Source organism: Apiospora kogelbergensis (assembly GCF_038363985.1).
Source record: "Apiospora kogelbergensis strain CBS 113332 chromosome Unknown utg000006l_segment0_segment0, whole genome shotgun sequence".
Taxonomy (NCBI): domain Eukaryota; kingdom Fungi; phylum Ascomycota; class Sordariomycetes; order Amphisphaeriales; family Apiosporaceae; genus Apiospora; species Apiospora kogelbergensis.
Window position 1 is genome coordinate 1,534,863 of NW_027117423.1, and position 14,340 is coordinate 1,549,202.

The 14,340-nt window shown below is 53.4% G+C and overlaps 6 protein-coding genes across 6 annotated transcripts; 3 read left to right on the top strand and 3 right to left on the bottom strand.

The window, feature by feature from the left end:
* Positions 1-3,123: 3,123 nt before the first annotated feature.
* PG998_009346 (uncharacterized protein) lies at positions 3,124-3,542 on the top strand (the record flags this gene model as incomplete). Its single annotated transcript, XM_066876162.1, has 2 exons — positions 3,124-3,234; positions 3,297-3,542. The coding sequence occupies 2 exons, from the start codon at positions 3,124-3,126 to the stop codon at positions 3,540-3,542; spliced, it is 357 nt and encodes a 118-aa protein (XP_066728318.1).
* A 670-nt stretch (positions 3,543-4,212) lies between these two features.
* On the top strand, positions 4,213-5,316 carry PG998_009347 (1-3-beta-glucanosyltransferase gel4; the record flags this gene model as incomplete). The annotated part of the gene is made up of 2 exons (XM_066876163.1): positions 4,213-4,298; positions 4,389-5,316. 2 exons carry the CDS (start codon positions 4,213-4,215, stop codon positions 5,314-5,316), a joined length of 1,014 nt encoding a protein of 337 aa, XP_066728319.1.
* An 887-nt stretch (positions 5,317-6,203) lies between these two features.
* Positions 6,204-7,046, bottom strand: PG998_009348 (Glucose/ribitol dehydrogenase; the record flags this gene model as incomplete). The annotated part of the gene is made up of 2 exons (XM_066876164.1): positions 6,204-6,375; positions 6,475-7,046. 2 exons carry the CDS (start codon positions 7,044-7,046, stop codon positions 6,204-6,206), a joined length of 744 nt encoding a protein of 247 aa, XP_066728320.1.
* Positions 7,047-7,813: 767 nt separating this feature from the next.
* Positions 7,814-9,531, bottom strand: PG998_009349 (Phosphatidate phosphatase APP1; the record flags this gene model as incomplete). Its single annotated transcript, XM_066876165.1, has 4 exons — positions 7,814-8,318; positions 8,376-9,062; positions 9,137-9,210; positions 9,298-9,531. The coding sequence occupies 4 exons, from the start codon at positions 9,529-9,531 to the stop codon at positions 7,814-7,816; spliced, it is 1,500 nt and encodes a 499-aa protein (XP_066728321.1).
* Positions 9,532-10,300: 769 nt separating this feature from the next.
* On the bottom strand, positions 10,301-10,957 carry PG998_009350 (prefoldin subunit 4; the record flags this gene model as incomplete). The annotated part of the gene is made up of 4 exons (XM_066876166.1): positions 10,301-10,493; positions 10,602-10,669; positions 10,744-10,875; positions 10,943-10,957. The coding sequence occupies 4 exons, from the start codon at positions 10,955-10,957 to the stop codon at positions 10,301-10,303; spliced, it is 408 nt and encodes a 135-aa protein (XP_066728322.1).
* An 829-nt stretch (positions 10,958-11,786) lies between these two features.
* On the top strand, positions 11,787-14,318 carry PG998_009351 (PRMT5 arginine-N-methyltransferase; the record flags this gene model as incomplete). Its single annotated transcript, XM_066876167.1, has 4 exons — positions 11,787-11,921; positions 11,972-12,569; positions 12,655-14,084; positions 14,169-14,318. The coding sequence occupies 4 exons, from the start codon at positions 11,787-11,789 to the stop codon at positions 14,316-14,318; spliced, it is 2,313 nt and encodes a 770-aa protein (XP_066728323.1).
* Positions 14,319-14,340: the final 22 nt, after the last annotated feature.

Here is a 14,340-nt window from a genome sequence, read left to right on the forward strand (position 1 = left end):
TTGGAGGAGTCGTCTCGAGTATTGTTGAAATTGTTAGCGTCAGAGTCAGTTTGGACTCGCTTGTACTGCTGTAGTATTAGATAGATGTACGAGTTTGTTTATAGTATTGTATCACTGGTTGTTCAATCGAGTTATTAGTCTTCTTCAGTCCTTCCTGGGGTCTCTATTTTCAACAAAGCTGGTGTGAACTCAGGGAGGTTAAGAAACTGCTAAGTGTACTTCGGTTTCCTGATACGGGGCGTGATGTTCGAAACCACCCTTGCTCCACCACCCATCGCTTGTGTATGGGGGAATGCTGTCGATTGCAGCGGCCCATGACCAGTGAGTATCAAATTCCACCGCATATGAGAGCAACTGCATGAGATGGGTTAGGGAATAGGGAGGTCGTCATTATGGGGTGATGGGAACAACACTCCCTACCTGCATGCATGAGGAGGGGGTCGTGTGACACGGCACTTTTGAATGACCAAAAGCAGAAACACGGAAAGAAAGCCCAGCTGATACGATGCCAAAGAAAGGAGACTAATCGCTGCGTTTCAAATACATAGCCATCCATCTTGTCTCTGGGGGCGGGGGCTTCGAATAGGAGTAACAACCGGTTTCTCAACGAGGCTCCCTGAACGGGAGCCGAGTGCAGTTCGAATAAGCGGCAGACCACACCATAAAAGCCTGCGGCTCAAGATAGATGCGGTGGGAACAATATGGAAGCATGCACGCTCGGAGGCCGAATACGATAGTGTCGCGCGGGACGTATGGGTTGCCTATAGATATGAGGTAGGGTGGCACAACGGCGTGCTGTTTTACCAGTCTGGATGTTGTGCTGTTCTGATTCCAGGGGACAGGCGAATAGGAGACAGCGGCTCCCTTACCCGTGGCATTCCACTATCCCTTTTGAAGCCATTATATGGTGATACCACCCAGGAGGGAGCTGTAGCGATTCTTGTTCAGACGACACCCGCCTCTCCTGATGCCCAAATATCCGTGAGATAATGATGGCGAGGGTGGGAGGGAATGCATGCATGCATGCGAGTAAACGCTTGCAGATCAAATGCCGTTCTCTCTCTCGCACGTATATTTGACTTTCATTTGGCAGCGGCATGTGATTCAACTTGTCGGCTGTTCTTCGAAGCCAACATGTGCTGCATGGAAGGCGCTAGGGGTCGGAACAGGAAGGAGCAGGTATCGGGACCCCAAAGGTCCTTTTGTTACGGCGTAAGCATGGATTTCAGGAGAGGGAGAGAGGCCTATTCGCTGGTTTTCAAGGCAGCTTGGTGAACACCACGATGCCCCTTAATGAGCTCAACTATACTGCAGTATCCATCCGGAACCGTGCTAGTTTTAGGCGGTGCTACACAGTGACATGCGTCTTGGCGTAGCTTTGTGGGAGGGATCTGCTTATACGCCGCCTCAAGCATGTCGAGAAGACCAGCGCCTCCTAGGATCCAAACACAAACATATGGTATCGTTGTTGGTCCACCCATATGCTTGTGTCCCGATATTGGAATGGCCCTCTGACGTGTCAACAGAGGCCTGGACGGCACGGAAAGCAACGCCGAGTAGTAAACCCGACCTATCTCATACAATGTAGGATCCTGTGGGCATAGGAGCGGACTTATTAATGCGAGCGGCCTGGTATGCGGGGGAGTCATCACCCCTGCTGTCTTCCGCTGTCGCGCCGTAGGATGGTGAGTTCATCCATCAAATGCATGCCCGGATACCGATATTGGAACGGAATATCCCCTTTCGAACGCGGACCGACAGAACAGGCAGACGAAGACCCACCCGTTCGTGCAGGAAACAGTGGCATGATCAGGAGCCGGTCAAGAATCATGATTACAGTTGGCAACGATTTACACCGACATTGGCCAACACGAAGGAAATGCCACCAACAGTCCACGGAGAGAACGGGACGAACCTTTAACACCAAGGTTTCCTTGGGCCTTTGTCAAAGCAAGGGGGTCTGAGCAAGCACCTGTTGTGTTGTCCTGGCAGGCTGGTGGATGTCCAGAAGGTCCCGCGCCACCATCCCGCCGTCTCCTCTGGCCGATCAACCTTTGTCAAGGGGGGGGCGGAGCGGACTGGGGTCACAACAGTCTGGGCCCCTAGGCCCTCGACACTGCTACCTTGGGCAGGTTGCATATGCTGAGCTTATTGGAGACCCATGCCGCTGGGTACCGGATATCGCGCGGATTATGACTTCCCCAAAGGGTGTTTAGGGGTACTCTGCCGAATTCCGAGTACGCGAGATCGGCAGGAGCTAGCCCGAGAATACGTCTCCCACCCCCATCTCATCATACCACGCTCTATACGGCCGCCCTGCGCGGATCATATGAGATGTGTTTCTGGGGGTTCGGGCTGCAACGCAGGCTCCGCTTACTTCTTTACGGTGGTCTGCGGGAGGCGAGAGACAAGACAGGCTATATGTGCTATCTGTACATGCAGTGATCGGCAGCAAGGGGGTGTGGGAAAGGATTGACTGAATTGACACGACCGTTGCAAGCGTGTGGGAGAGAAGCTGCAGATGCGTCCAGGGCCCTTCGTGACTGCCCTTGTCTGTCGGGGAATTTGATCCTGGCCTGATCGGCGTGAGGGTTTGCTTGGCCCACGATAATGCAGAGAGATGTCGAGCATGTAGGCTGCATCCTGCTCGTTCTCGCCCTCGCCAGCTTTCCTTTATCCCAATAGGAACACTGTCGCATAAGGGACAGCCATGGTTCGCATCGTTTCGTTTCCACGGCTCTGTTGTGATGCTCCCGTTTAACGTGCCTATCTAGGTACTATATACCACATCCCCGACCATGTATCTAAGCACGTCAGGTTGTTCCTTATATGATCAGCTAAGTATCATCCATGATCTACGACGGCATCACATGATATCTTCTCTGATAACGGATGCTCCTTGTCGACTAGATCGTGATGACGGGACCATGTATCCCGACCGGTACTCGCTCAGATATGCACCTTTCGACTTTATAGACTACATACAATCACGGAAGCTATATAAGACTCTGTGATATCCTGCCGCCACCGACCTGCCTGACTCGATCATTCTAACCTCTCATTCTTACAGCAGTACAGCCAGCACCTCAGTCTCGACAACCTAACGCCCTCAAAACCACTACCATGAGCAACCCAGGCGGAGGAGGATATTATAAATACCACTGCAGGTGTTTTTATGTACACAACTGCCCGCAAATGGTTTACGTAAACAACTCGATGTGCGCCAATTGCGTTGTAAGTCTCTTCTTGCGTTGTTGTCTTGTTCCCTCTGCCATCTTGCTCACCAATCATAATAGCTAGAGCACGATGCGGCGGAAAGCATCCCTCAAGAAGCGCCATGGAACCTCTCAAGGGAAATATCTGTGCCACGGGTTGAGCACGGCGTGCTTGGCTACACACTGATGGAGGTCGCCATCACAGGCCCTACTGGCAACGAATGGACCTTGAGAAGCAAAGGCGATGCCAACCAGAAGTTTCCAGCAGCGCAAGTCTCCACCACGAGTGCCGTGCATGACGCGCCTGTGATTACCAGAGGGGACTGAAGTTTGCAGGCAGGGAGAGGGGGAGGCAGGTGGGCTGACGGGCTGTTTCCACGGCAAGTTTGTCGTCGTTTGTGATGTGTCGCTGGTTTTCTATTGCCCCTGTTCGGTTCAATATTGGACGGACGGCCATTGGAGGGCTCATTAATAGGGATACAAATTGTCGGGACGCAATCAACAGGTTCCGAGCGTGTCGTTCATTTTACCAGCCAGCATTGGCTTTTTCAATACTACTTGCTATTCGGTCATTCAGTCTAGCATGGGTGAAATAAATACCACTGCATAAGAAGTACAGATACACAATACACATCCTGTCCAGGACGGCAACCAATGGTCACATGATCGATACACAACATGCCCGCTGGCTACAACCTCAATCTACGTGACCTGCCATCGCTGCAGAGCATTGCATTTGGCGACCAGGCAGGGAAGTTCCCATACGTTCTGACAGCTGCAGTCTCCCAGTCTGCCCCCACCACCAGTACCACATGGCGGATTGCCTGATCGGTTCAGAATGACGTTGCTCTTATCCTGCAGTCAGCTTATAGGCAATCTTCATCGTGCTTATGCGTGCCCAACCTTTCATCGGCCGCTAAATTCGTTCCAGATCCAGCACTGGAGTACTTCGTCTCGTCTCCAACTCCAGGTATTGATTTCCCAGTCGTCGGTAGGCATGGAGCTGGACGTGGAGTTCCAAATGCCCAACGGCCCTCTCGACCGCCGTCGCCTCCAGACCCGTATCGCTCAGCGGAAATATCGGTGAATAAACATCTTGTTCCTTAGTCCCGTCCAGTTTTCTCACCACGCTGCTTACAACCCGATCGTCCACTCACGCCCATGCCGTCACAGTCAGAAACGGAACCTGGCACGACAGGCCGGTTCAGAGCATGCATCGAATCCTGGTGAAAATACGGGCTCCTTGTTGCAACCTCCGCTGCAACGGCCATTAGGGGCAGGTGTCTCCCCTACAATCGCTGGATCCAGCCAAGAAATACCTGGCGCCGCCCGGTGGGAACCCGGCCTGGGAGATGGGAGTGATGCTAGCTGGGATACTACTGCGCCGTTTCCCATTGACGAAAACCACATCCTCGGCCAGTCCAGCAGTGATTTCAGTTCACGTAGCATTGTTCCGGCCAGCGACTGCACGTCGCTCTCGTCAGGCCACACCAAGCCCTCCTCGAGGCTGGGCCAGAGCGATGCATCTGACCTGTCCGTATATACCATCTCGCCCACGCCTTGGTTGGATGACCAACTGCGGCGTCAACCCGAACTGGAAGCGCCCGAGGAAGGCTGGCTCCGGCCTCTCCACATAGCCGCACAAAAGGGCAACCTGCGTATTCTCAAGATACTGGCGCGGCACAGCCCTGACATAAACGACAGTGATAGTCACGGCCAGACACCCCTCATACACGCCGCCCAAGGCGGCTACTCCGAGGCCGTATCCATCCTCCTCGCCAACGGGGCGCATCTGGACAGTGTGGACCGCGAGCGCCGTTCGGCTCTGCACTGGGCCGTCCTGCACCGGAGGCGGGACGTGCTTGAGATTCTTCTCGAGCGTTACGCCCAGGACAAGGAAGCTTACGGCCCGTTCATCAATGCCTACGACGACGCGGGGTGGACGCCGCTTCACATGGCCATATACTGGGAGTTTGAGGCTGGTGTCGTGCTGCTCATCCAATATGGCGCGGATGTGACTACCAAGGCTGCTCATTGTCCCTATGCAGAGGTCCGGCAGAAGGTAACCCAGGAAGCCTCCTCGTTGAGCTCTTCTACTTGACAAACCATATAGACAGAGATAGGCGTGTTTCGGCCATAAGGTAATTGCTAGAACTTGGATAATTCTACAGCCTGTTTCGTTTTCTCTGCTTCCTAGTATTCCAAAAAAGACATCGCCGACCCAGTCCTGGAGATGCCGAAAATTTGTGTTCATATGCATCTGCCTTTTTTTCCTCTGGACCCTGGACAGCAAAGCTACTTTCTGTCGACGAGGAGTTGGAGGTCTTGATTAATAAGCCCGCCGGATTTCTCCAAGTACAGGATCCCAAGGCGGTTAGCCTCTCGAAAGGGATTTATAATCGATTTATGCAGGGTGAGCTGCAGGGTGAGCAGAATGGATGGGGTCTGCAGGGTGAGCATTCAATCTACACAGCCTATGATGGCCCTCGCCATCTTGGCGAGACAGACGCAGCCAGGACCCTGCAATCTGCCAAACCCGTTTGAACAGCCCTGACTGCGAGAACCAGAAGAGCCCTCAAGGTCAGCATTGCTCGCTGGTGGTAGTTCGGTGATCCTGTGACCAAGCTGTAAGTAGAGATCCTCTCTTCGAGAACCGTAGGATCGAAATCTCTCGCGTCCAGGACGGCAAGTCCAATTCCTGTGTCCGCTTCTTCCTGGGACAGCTACAAGAACGAAGTCCTTTCGACACGCTACCATGTCTAGCGAAAGGCCAGAGAATAGATACCAGTATGAAGAGGTTGGCATGTTTCATCGCGACCTTCGATTGCTCTTGCACACGAGAGTGAGGAATGTCTACTTATGAAGGGATTTCCTGATGTTATTGTTTGGGGTCGAAGGCGACTTCTATTCTTTGGTCCTTGTACAGCTCTCACTCAGTACGATCCCTCCACAAGAACTACTCTCTCACATTTATATAGTACAGAGTAGTTACCATGGCACAGCATCGCCAGTATAGCTCCACAACTTCCCTCCATGGGTCTCTCGCGTTGCGGCATCTACGACCTTGAGTACCCCCTTTACACTTTCCTCTACTGGTATAGCCGCCTGCGCGTAGCCAAATGCAGCAGCGCCGTGATTTCCGAGGTCGGTTTGTACCCAACTATCCAGAGAAACGATTGTGAGCAAAAAGCAAGACAGACAGACAAACAGACAGATGACGAACAAGGGCGCAGACCCCTGTTCTGCTTGCTTTACTTACCCAGGGTCGATGGGGAATGCCGTAAGCCAGGGCTCCTCGGTATGCATGGCTTTGGTGAGCCAGTGGCCAACAACCTTGGTGGGCGCGTACGCCGCATTCTTCATGGGCAGGAAGTTGGTGAGGAAGGCCGCGGATGAGCCCATGGTCACCCAGACGGGATGCTGCGATTTCTTGAGCAGCGGGAGAGCGGCTTGGTAGAGCCAGATCAGGCCGTAGACGTTGGCATTGATGTGCTCCTGGATCTGCTCGGCTGTGACCTCGGCGACGGTGACATAGAGACGCGCGATGCCGGCGTTGGCGACGACGACATCGAGGTGGTCGATGTCCGGGGCGCGGGCGGCGAGCTGTGCAAAGGCCGCGGCCGGGTCTGATGGCACAGTGCAGTCAATCTTGACCACGACGAGCGTGGTGCCAGCTGCTGTAGGTAGCTTGAGCATCTCCTGCGAGGTCTCCTGTTGGGGGTCGCGGACAGCCGCGATGAGGATATGATTGGGCTTGGCAAGATACAGCTCCAGGAGGCCCCTTCCGATGCCCCTGTTGCATCCGCTAATCAAGACGATAGTGGGCGCCATGGTATAACGGAGAGTTGATATTTTGATCGGTAACGGCGTTGTAAGCTGGAATCTTGATTCGAATTCGTTGGATGATCGAGTTGGATTCAAATGACTGTTATATACTCACTTCCAGGACAACTATATAAGTCATCAGGTCAATACATAATCAAGTCGACTGTTGTAAGCTAGGGGTGGGTAATCATGCAAGGTGAGCAGGCTACGTGAACCCCTGTTCAAGGAGGCGGCCCGTATATACTAGACACCAAGTGGCACAGACATCGTCTCTACTCGGAAAGAAAACACATGATTCAATGGGATAGCGGGAGCAGTGTGTTCTGCTCTCGAGCATCTTGGGCGGATATTGCTGGAGGGAAACGGGGCAGGCAAACTACGCGACTACGAGTATTCGCCTGGGCACTTTCGCTAGCTATCACTGGGGCTTCAGCGTGCGTGCCAGCACCGTCGACCTGGGTGCTATCGAAGTGCACAGTCTGTCAAAGTGGAATGTCATGATAATATGTCCATTAGCGTAGTAACCTGCACTGATACAAGCCTACTCACTGTATACGAAGAGCTACCTAAGTGCTATGAATCCAAGCAAATGCCGACACACGCGACCCCGCGCATTGAACCCCGAACGCCCTGTTTAATATCATGTATTGCCAAGCGCAAAACTAATCGTCCCTCGTAAGTAGTTTCTCTCGGCGCATTCACCAACTGTGGCGGCATCGCCCACTACAACAGCCCGTTAAAGTTTCGGCCTTAGGTCTGCCCACGCTGTTTGTCTACAGCATCATATTGAAGACCGAAGCTAGCACGACGAAACCCAAGGCGTACGATGTCATCAGGCTTTGCTTAGGAGCCGAGTTGCCAAAGCCACGACCCTGGAAGCCGAAAGTGACGTTCTGCTTGACGCTGGGGTTGTAGCAGTTGCCACCAACGATATCCAGGTTCTTCAACTCGTCGGCCACATTGAAAAACATGTACTGTTTCTGGTCGAGTCCCTCGAAACCGGAGGTATCGTAAGGGAACAGGTCAGTGTCATCCGTGGCTGTCGTGTTGCGGAGGAAGATGCATTGGACCTGGCCGGGGTAGTCTTTGGCCATGGCAGGATAAGCCTTCATGACGTCCGAGTTGGTAGTGTCACCCATCAGGATGAACTTTCGCTGAGGGAACGTCTGGAAGATCTTATCCAAGAGAAAGCGTCGGATCTGAAGGGTGGCCGAGACATCCGAAAAGTTGAGCGGCCGGGTATCGAACGATCCAAGCGGGTATGTCTTGTAAATGAAACTAGAGGGTATGTCAGTTTCCTCGTGCTGCCAACGATGCCTAAGAGGATCAACTTACTCCATGTAGTTTCTTGTCACCTGCTCGGGGGTGGTTGTGAGGTAGTGGAAGTGGAAATCCGGAATGCTCGCAGACCAGTTCGCGTAGATTTCGGGCATGTTCATCCAGGGGGTAAAGGGGCGAGCGAAGGAGTTCAGCAGCCCCTCCTTCGGGACATAGATCTTGGTAATGCGCAAGATGTCATCGATGTCAGAGATGATGGTGAAACCCGTGGGCGGCACCAGGTATGCCGTTGCATTGCCAGACATGGTGCCGTCGACATACATGTTCAAGGACTGGATGGACTTTGTAGCATTTCCCGCCAGCATGTGGCCGCCGTTCGCGCCCGTGGTGTTCTTGAGCTTGACGAAGGTGTCGAAGTCACCCTCGACGGTGGTCTCATACGGCAGCGTTATGTTCTGGGCACCTCCCTTGGCATTGATCACGCCGCCACTGGCGTCAGGTTCGACAGAAACATCGTTCTCGAAATGAACAGTGACGTTTTCGTGCGCTTGCTGAACGACGTAGATGGATCTAGTCACGTTCCTGGCCTGGTCTTGCTCGTTCGGGGCCAGTTTCTTCATTTCGGTCCCAATCAGGAATACATTGGCAAGTTCATCAATCTTGTCCTGCGAGGCATTAGGCAGTTTGTAGACGTTTCCGTGAACCCGGAGATTCCACCCTTCGTCTGTCCAGTTTGCGTAAGAGCTGTGCCGGCATTTAGCGTGCGTGTCTATGCCTTGGAACCCAGGCCTCTCGGCCCGGAGAGGAAAAGAGCTTACGGGAGGTTAAGGACTGATGTCGGCACAGCCTTCAGGCCGTCGTCGTCGATTCCGAGTGACTTCTTCACTTTGTCCTAGAATTTCACGATTTCAGCCAGCATGTCCTCGAAAATACTTAAAGGCGAGACCGAGACGGGGGGCGGCAGTCGTATTCTACTTACACCGGTGGGGAAATCCTGGAAGAACTGCGGCACGCCGGAGGCGACATAGCTGCTGACGTCGCTTCCCAGACCGTCGATCAGACTTTTCACATATGTGTCGGGCTTGAAGTCCCGCGGCAGAACGGGTGCAGCGGTGACCATTGGATGCGGCGTCGCCTCTGGTTCGGCTGCGGGTGCAGCCAAAGCCACAGCGGCCCAGACCGAGAGAGGCACAACTGTACGAATGAAAGACATGTTTTTTTGGCGATGGTAGCTCGAGCACGCGGTCGCGAAAAATGAAATTGAACAGCAACAAAGGGATGCTGACGATGGCGCGCTCGTACTACCCGTTGACTTTCGGAAAACCAAAAGACAGCTGAAAGGAAGCACTAGATTAAGCAGGGAGAGTAACCGCGCCGATGTTTGATATATGTTCAGCCGGAGTCCCAGCAATATTCCATTGGGTTGCCTGATTTCAGACGGCTTGTTTAGCCAGGGCAGAGATTCCAAGTTCGTTCCTCTGAGTGATGTCATACCGGGCGTTCCTGAGCAACAGTTTCAAACTAGCTGAACTTGGCTGATGTACGGGGTTACGGATCCATCGCGTCTCCCCTTCTCCCTTGTTGTCAAATTAACACACACCCACCTCCCGAAATGCAGACCGTATTTTTGGCGCCGTTTCATTCGTCTCGTCGTCGCAATTCTTTCAGGCCATATGTTGCTGGCTGCTGGCTGCGTTGGCAATTGGCAATTGGCATCAACCCGTATCAGCTCGGTCCAGTCCTTGGCCTCTGTCATCTGTACATAGGGTAGGGTAGCACAGCAGATCATCATCCAAGCCCCAGCCCCTTCAGCCTTGCTACTCGTCTCCCGTCTGCCTACCACACCCCTGAACCATGTTGAGTGAATCCCAAGCAACCAACACCTGCCCGATCGATCCAGCTGCAGGCCTCTCCCCCAGCCTGGCATATTTTTATCTATTCCCGCCCATGTAATGCATCTACCATCGCATACAAAGATTCGCTCAAGTCTCAAGGTTGATACTGCGGCCGAACCTTGCGTAGAGCTCAACTTTGAGCTGTGTCATTTCGTCTCGGATCGTACCCATCTTGTCCTCCAGGGCCGACACGTCTTCTTCGATTTTGGAGCTCGACGTAGCAAGCATCTCTTGCGCTTGTTCTAGGGGAACGTTGAAGAAAGCATCGCCGATCTTATATCTGTTGAGTCATGCCGTGTGGTCAGCCAATGTCACCTCTTTTTCTTTTAGATTTATGCCCGTGAATCGTGAATGCGTGCAATTCAATCTTGGGAGGGGTGAGTCTTACGGTACGAGTTCGTCTTCGTCGGCCAGTTCCAATTCGGTGGTGATATCGTCTAGTTCTTCTTTCTCCTTCTGGAAGCCCATTATCGTATCAGCAAATCGTCGAAAGGCGGCAGTAAGAGCAACGATTGAAAGGGGCGGCGTACATGCTTAACCTTGAGCTCTTCCTCGATGTTGAGCTCTTTCTGGTGTAGCCGGCTAAACTTGTTGATCTTATCCTGGTCTTCGCGGCGCACCTCAACCTCGTCGCCAGCTGCGACCTCCTCTTCCTTGGACAGCTGCAAGGGCACGTGGCGGTCAGTAAGTGCATGCGATTTCACAAGTACGAGGTTGATGGCAGCGTACCATGCGCCGGTTCATTGTGTCGATTGTGTGCTGCGCCGACTTCGATCTGGGTGCTTGGGCAGGTTGCGAATTTGAAGAAACAGATGTTGCTATCTACATGTAGGATCTCGAGCTCTAAAAAGTTGCCCCGCCATTTGGGATGCCGATAGGTGGGGTTATCCCGATGAAATTGATTTGGACTCTGACTGTTGAGAGACCCCGAACTTGACGGGCTAAATACACAATAGACATGTACATGTTGAATCTTGTAGACATCCGTGATGCAATCCGCAAGAGGTGAGAATACCTATAGGTAGAGTATATTGCAGCTGCAGAGGAATCTGGCTATTAGCAGTACCTCCCTCCGACATATTGTATCGAGTAACTTTGGGAGAAGGCTTGCGATTACAAGAACGGGCAATTTGCTTTAGAATGCCAGAGAAATCAGATCAACCAGCCTTCGACTGCGGATTCAGATGTTTCGTCCATGAGCTGCGCATGGAAACAAGCGTGTAAAGAAAACCAAATATTTCTCCAAGCCAAAGTGGTGGTGCCTTGCGCGCCTTACAGCCTATTTTGGCTGATCCACCCGCTACCCGTCCGTAGATTTCATTTTTCGCTGTCTGCCACCCGACTTCATTGGTACACTCGCAATCATTTGGTTTGCTCGAGTGACGGAGAAGGTAATAGATATTTCCCAGACTGACCCTTGCTGTAACACTCTGGAAATCATGAAGCTGTGTTCTCTCTAAGCTTTGAATCTCTTGTGTCTCCCTAGCCCTAGACATCCATTTTGACCATCACCAGGAAATACTTTGCAAAGAACTCAGCATTTTCCGCAGCCTCCTGCACCACCCGAGTCGCAATGGCCCAAGAATACATGGACAACGCCAGTGAGGGATACGATGATGTTCGCCCGGTCTTTTACATCGGCCAGCATGACTCTGCCCGAAGCGAGCCTCCGACCGACTTGCAGTATGGGCAAATTCTGAATTCAGGTGTAAGTGACCTCCAACCCCACCATCTGGACATGCTATTGACTCCTTCAAGTTTGGGTTCACTACGACGCCTGTCACCAACCATCAGTTCCACCAACGCATTAAGGATCTGGTTGCCAAGTGTCTTGAGGAATGGGAGAAGTCCGAGCTTCCCAGCTGCCACCCTGATCCTATTGTCCCTCCTTTGACCATAGAGGATACCGCCCTTTTTCCAGACACATACACCAGTGGTCTCGTTGCCTACTCGAGCCCCTGGATTGATCTGTGCTCGCCCAATCCGGTTATCTCGAGCATTTCACGACAGGTACTGAATCTAGAGGTCAACTATGCCAACTTCTGTGGCATACGAAGTCTCATCATCCCTGGCCCGCGGGACGATGCCCTCAAGGCCAGCAGCGGCCAAGGCGTTGCTCAGTATGCTCGCGCAATTCAGGAAGCGCTTGTAATCGGAACCCGCCTGAATTTTATCGTTCATCTGCCTATGTACCGTGAGCCTGGGCTTGAGGAGAGCATCGACAACCTGTCATCTGCGCTGCCCAAGATAGAACAGCCCGGAAGCGAGAAACCGGAAGAAATCGACATCTTTAGCACCTGGGACTCGTGGCATGTTATCCGCACAGCTTGCACATATGATTCTAGATTGTCTGTTGGTAAGTCTTCTACCTGCCGCTTATCCAGGACGCGGGTGGGCTCTATCGCGCCCTCTTTGCAAAATATGTTACTAATACATACTAGCTGTACGAGTGCCGCGAGTATTACCCGAGAAGCAAGTCCAGACCAGATGGTTCTCTGAACCTCTGCAGTACCTGACATTTGGGCCCTCATCGTTTCAATCCAACAAGAGTGGAAACCCGTCTTTGAGCAAGCACCACCAGGATATGATTGCTTCCTACATGAAGTTGAAGCACGCGCCATATTTCCTGCTTTGCGATGTCGGCCCAGAGCTCAAGGACAGCTCAGAAACGCTCAAGGAGGCTGCTGCTTCGCCTGAGGCTGCTTGGCCCTCGCTTTCAGATGCCTCGCAGCAAACCACGAGAACGACGCCGAAGTACTTCAAGGCCAACCCTTACGCATCCTATCTTCGTCATGTCGAAAGTCAGCAGGAGCCGCTCTCGGCCCTGGAACGGTCAACCTTGTCAAACTTCCAGGACTGGTTACAGTCACCCCTCCAGCCCCTTTCTGACAACCTCGAGTCGGTGACCTACGAAGTTTTTGAGGGTGACCCGGTTAAATACAACCAGTACGAAGCGGCCGTTGCAGAGGCGCTTACAGAATGGGCTCAACAGAAGAAGCCCACATCGTCGTCGGATGGGGCTGTCGTGATCGCAGTTGCAGGATCGGGTCGTGGGCCTCTCGTCACGCGTGCCTTGAAGGCCAGCGAGACGACCGGCGTGCCGGTCCAGGTCTGGGCCGTAGAGAAGAACCCGAACGCCTACGTCTACTTGCTGCGCCAGAACCAGCGCGTATGGGGCGGGCGCGTGACGGTCGTCAAGACGGACATGCGCGCCTGGAAGGGCCCGCTAGTGTCGGGTACCGCTGACGAGAGCCCGGTCTATGGCAAGGTCGACATTCTGATCTCGGAGCTCCTAGGCTCCTTCGGCGACAATGAGCTCTCGCCTGAGTGCCTGGACGGGATCCAGCACGTTCTGTCCAAGCCGCACGGTATCTCGATCCCCAAGTCGTACACGGCGCACATGTCACCTATCGCCACGCCCCGTATTCATGCCGATATCAGCTCGCGCCTGCCAATGGACCCGCACGGCTTTGAGACGCCCTGGGTCGTGCGCCTCTTCCAGCTCGACTTCGTCGCCGAGAAGGTGCCCGGCCACGCGCGGTTCCAGCAGGCGTGGGAGTTTGTGCACCCGCTTCCCGAGGCCACCATGGCCATGGTCGACGCACGGCGGTCCGGCGGCGTCGTGGGTGGTGGCGGCGGTTCCATGGCCGGCGGTGTCGGTGCCAACGACCACAACTCGCGACATTGCCATCTAACCTTCGTGTGCCGGTCCCGTGGCGTCATACACGGCCTGGCTGGCTACTTCGAGTCGGTACTCTACGAGCCTACGGTGGCTGGAAAGGAACTAGTTGAACTCAGTACACTGCCGAACAACATTGATCGGAAGAGCAAGGACATGATCTCATGGTTCCCGATATTCTTCCCGCTAAAGGTAAGCTCAAATATCTTGCTTGATGTTCAAACTGTATACTAACACCAAGTTCTAGCAACCACTTTACTTCCCCCTGACACGGAGCTTGAGGTCAGCATGTGGCGACAGACGGATGACAAGCAGGTATGGTACGAATGGATGGTCGAAGCGTTCGCCTGGGTTGGCCCAACGCAACGAATCAAGGTCGGAGGCTCTGAGATGTGTAGTAGCCGTAAGATCGCCTGCTTGATGTAAGGGCAGGCAACGAGCTCATCAG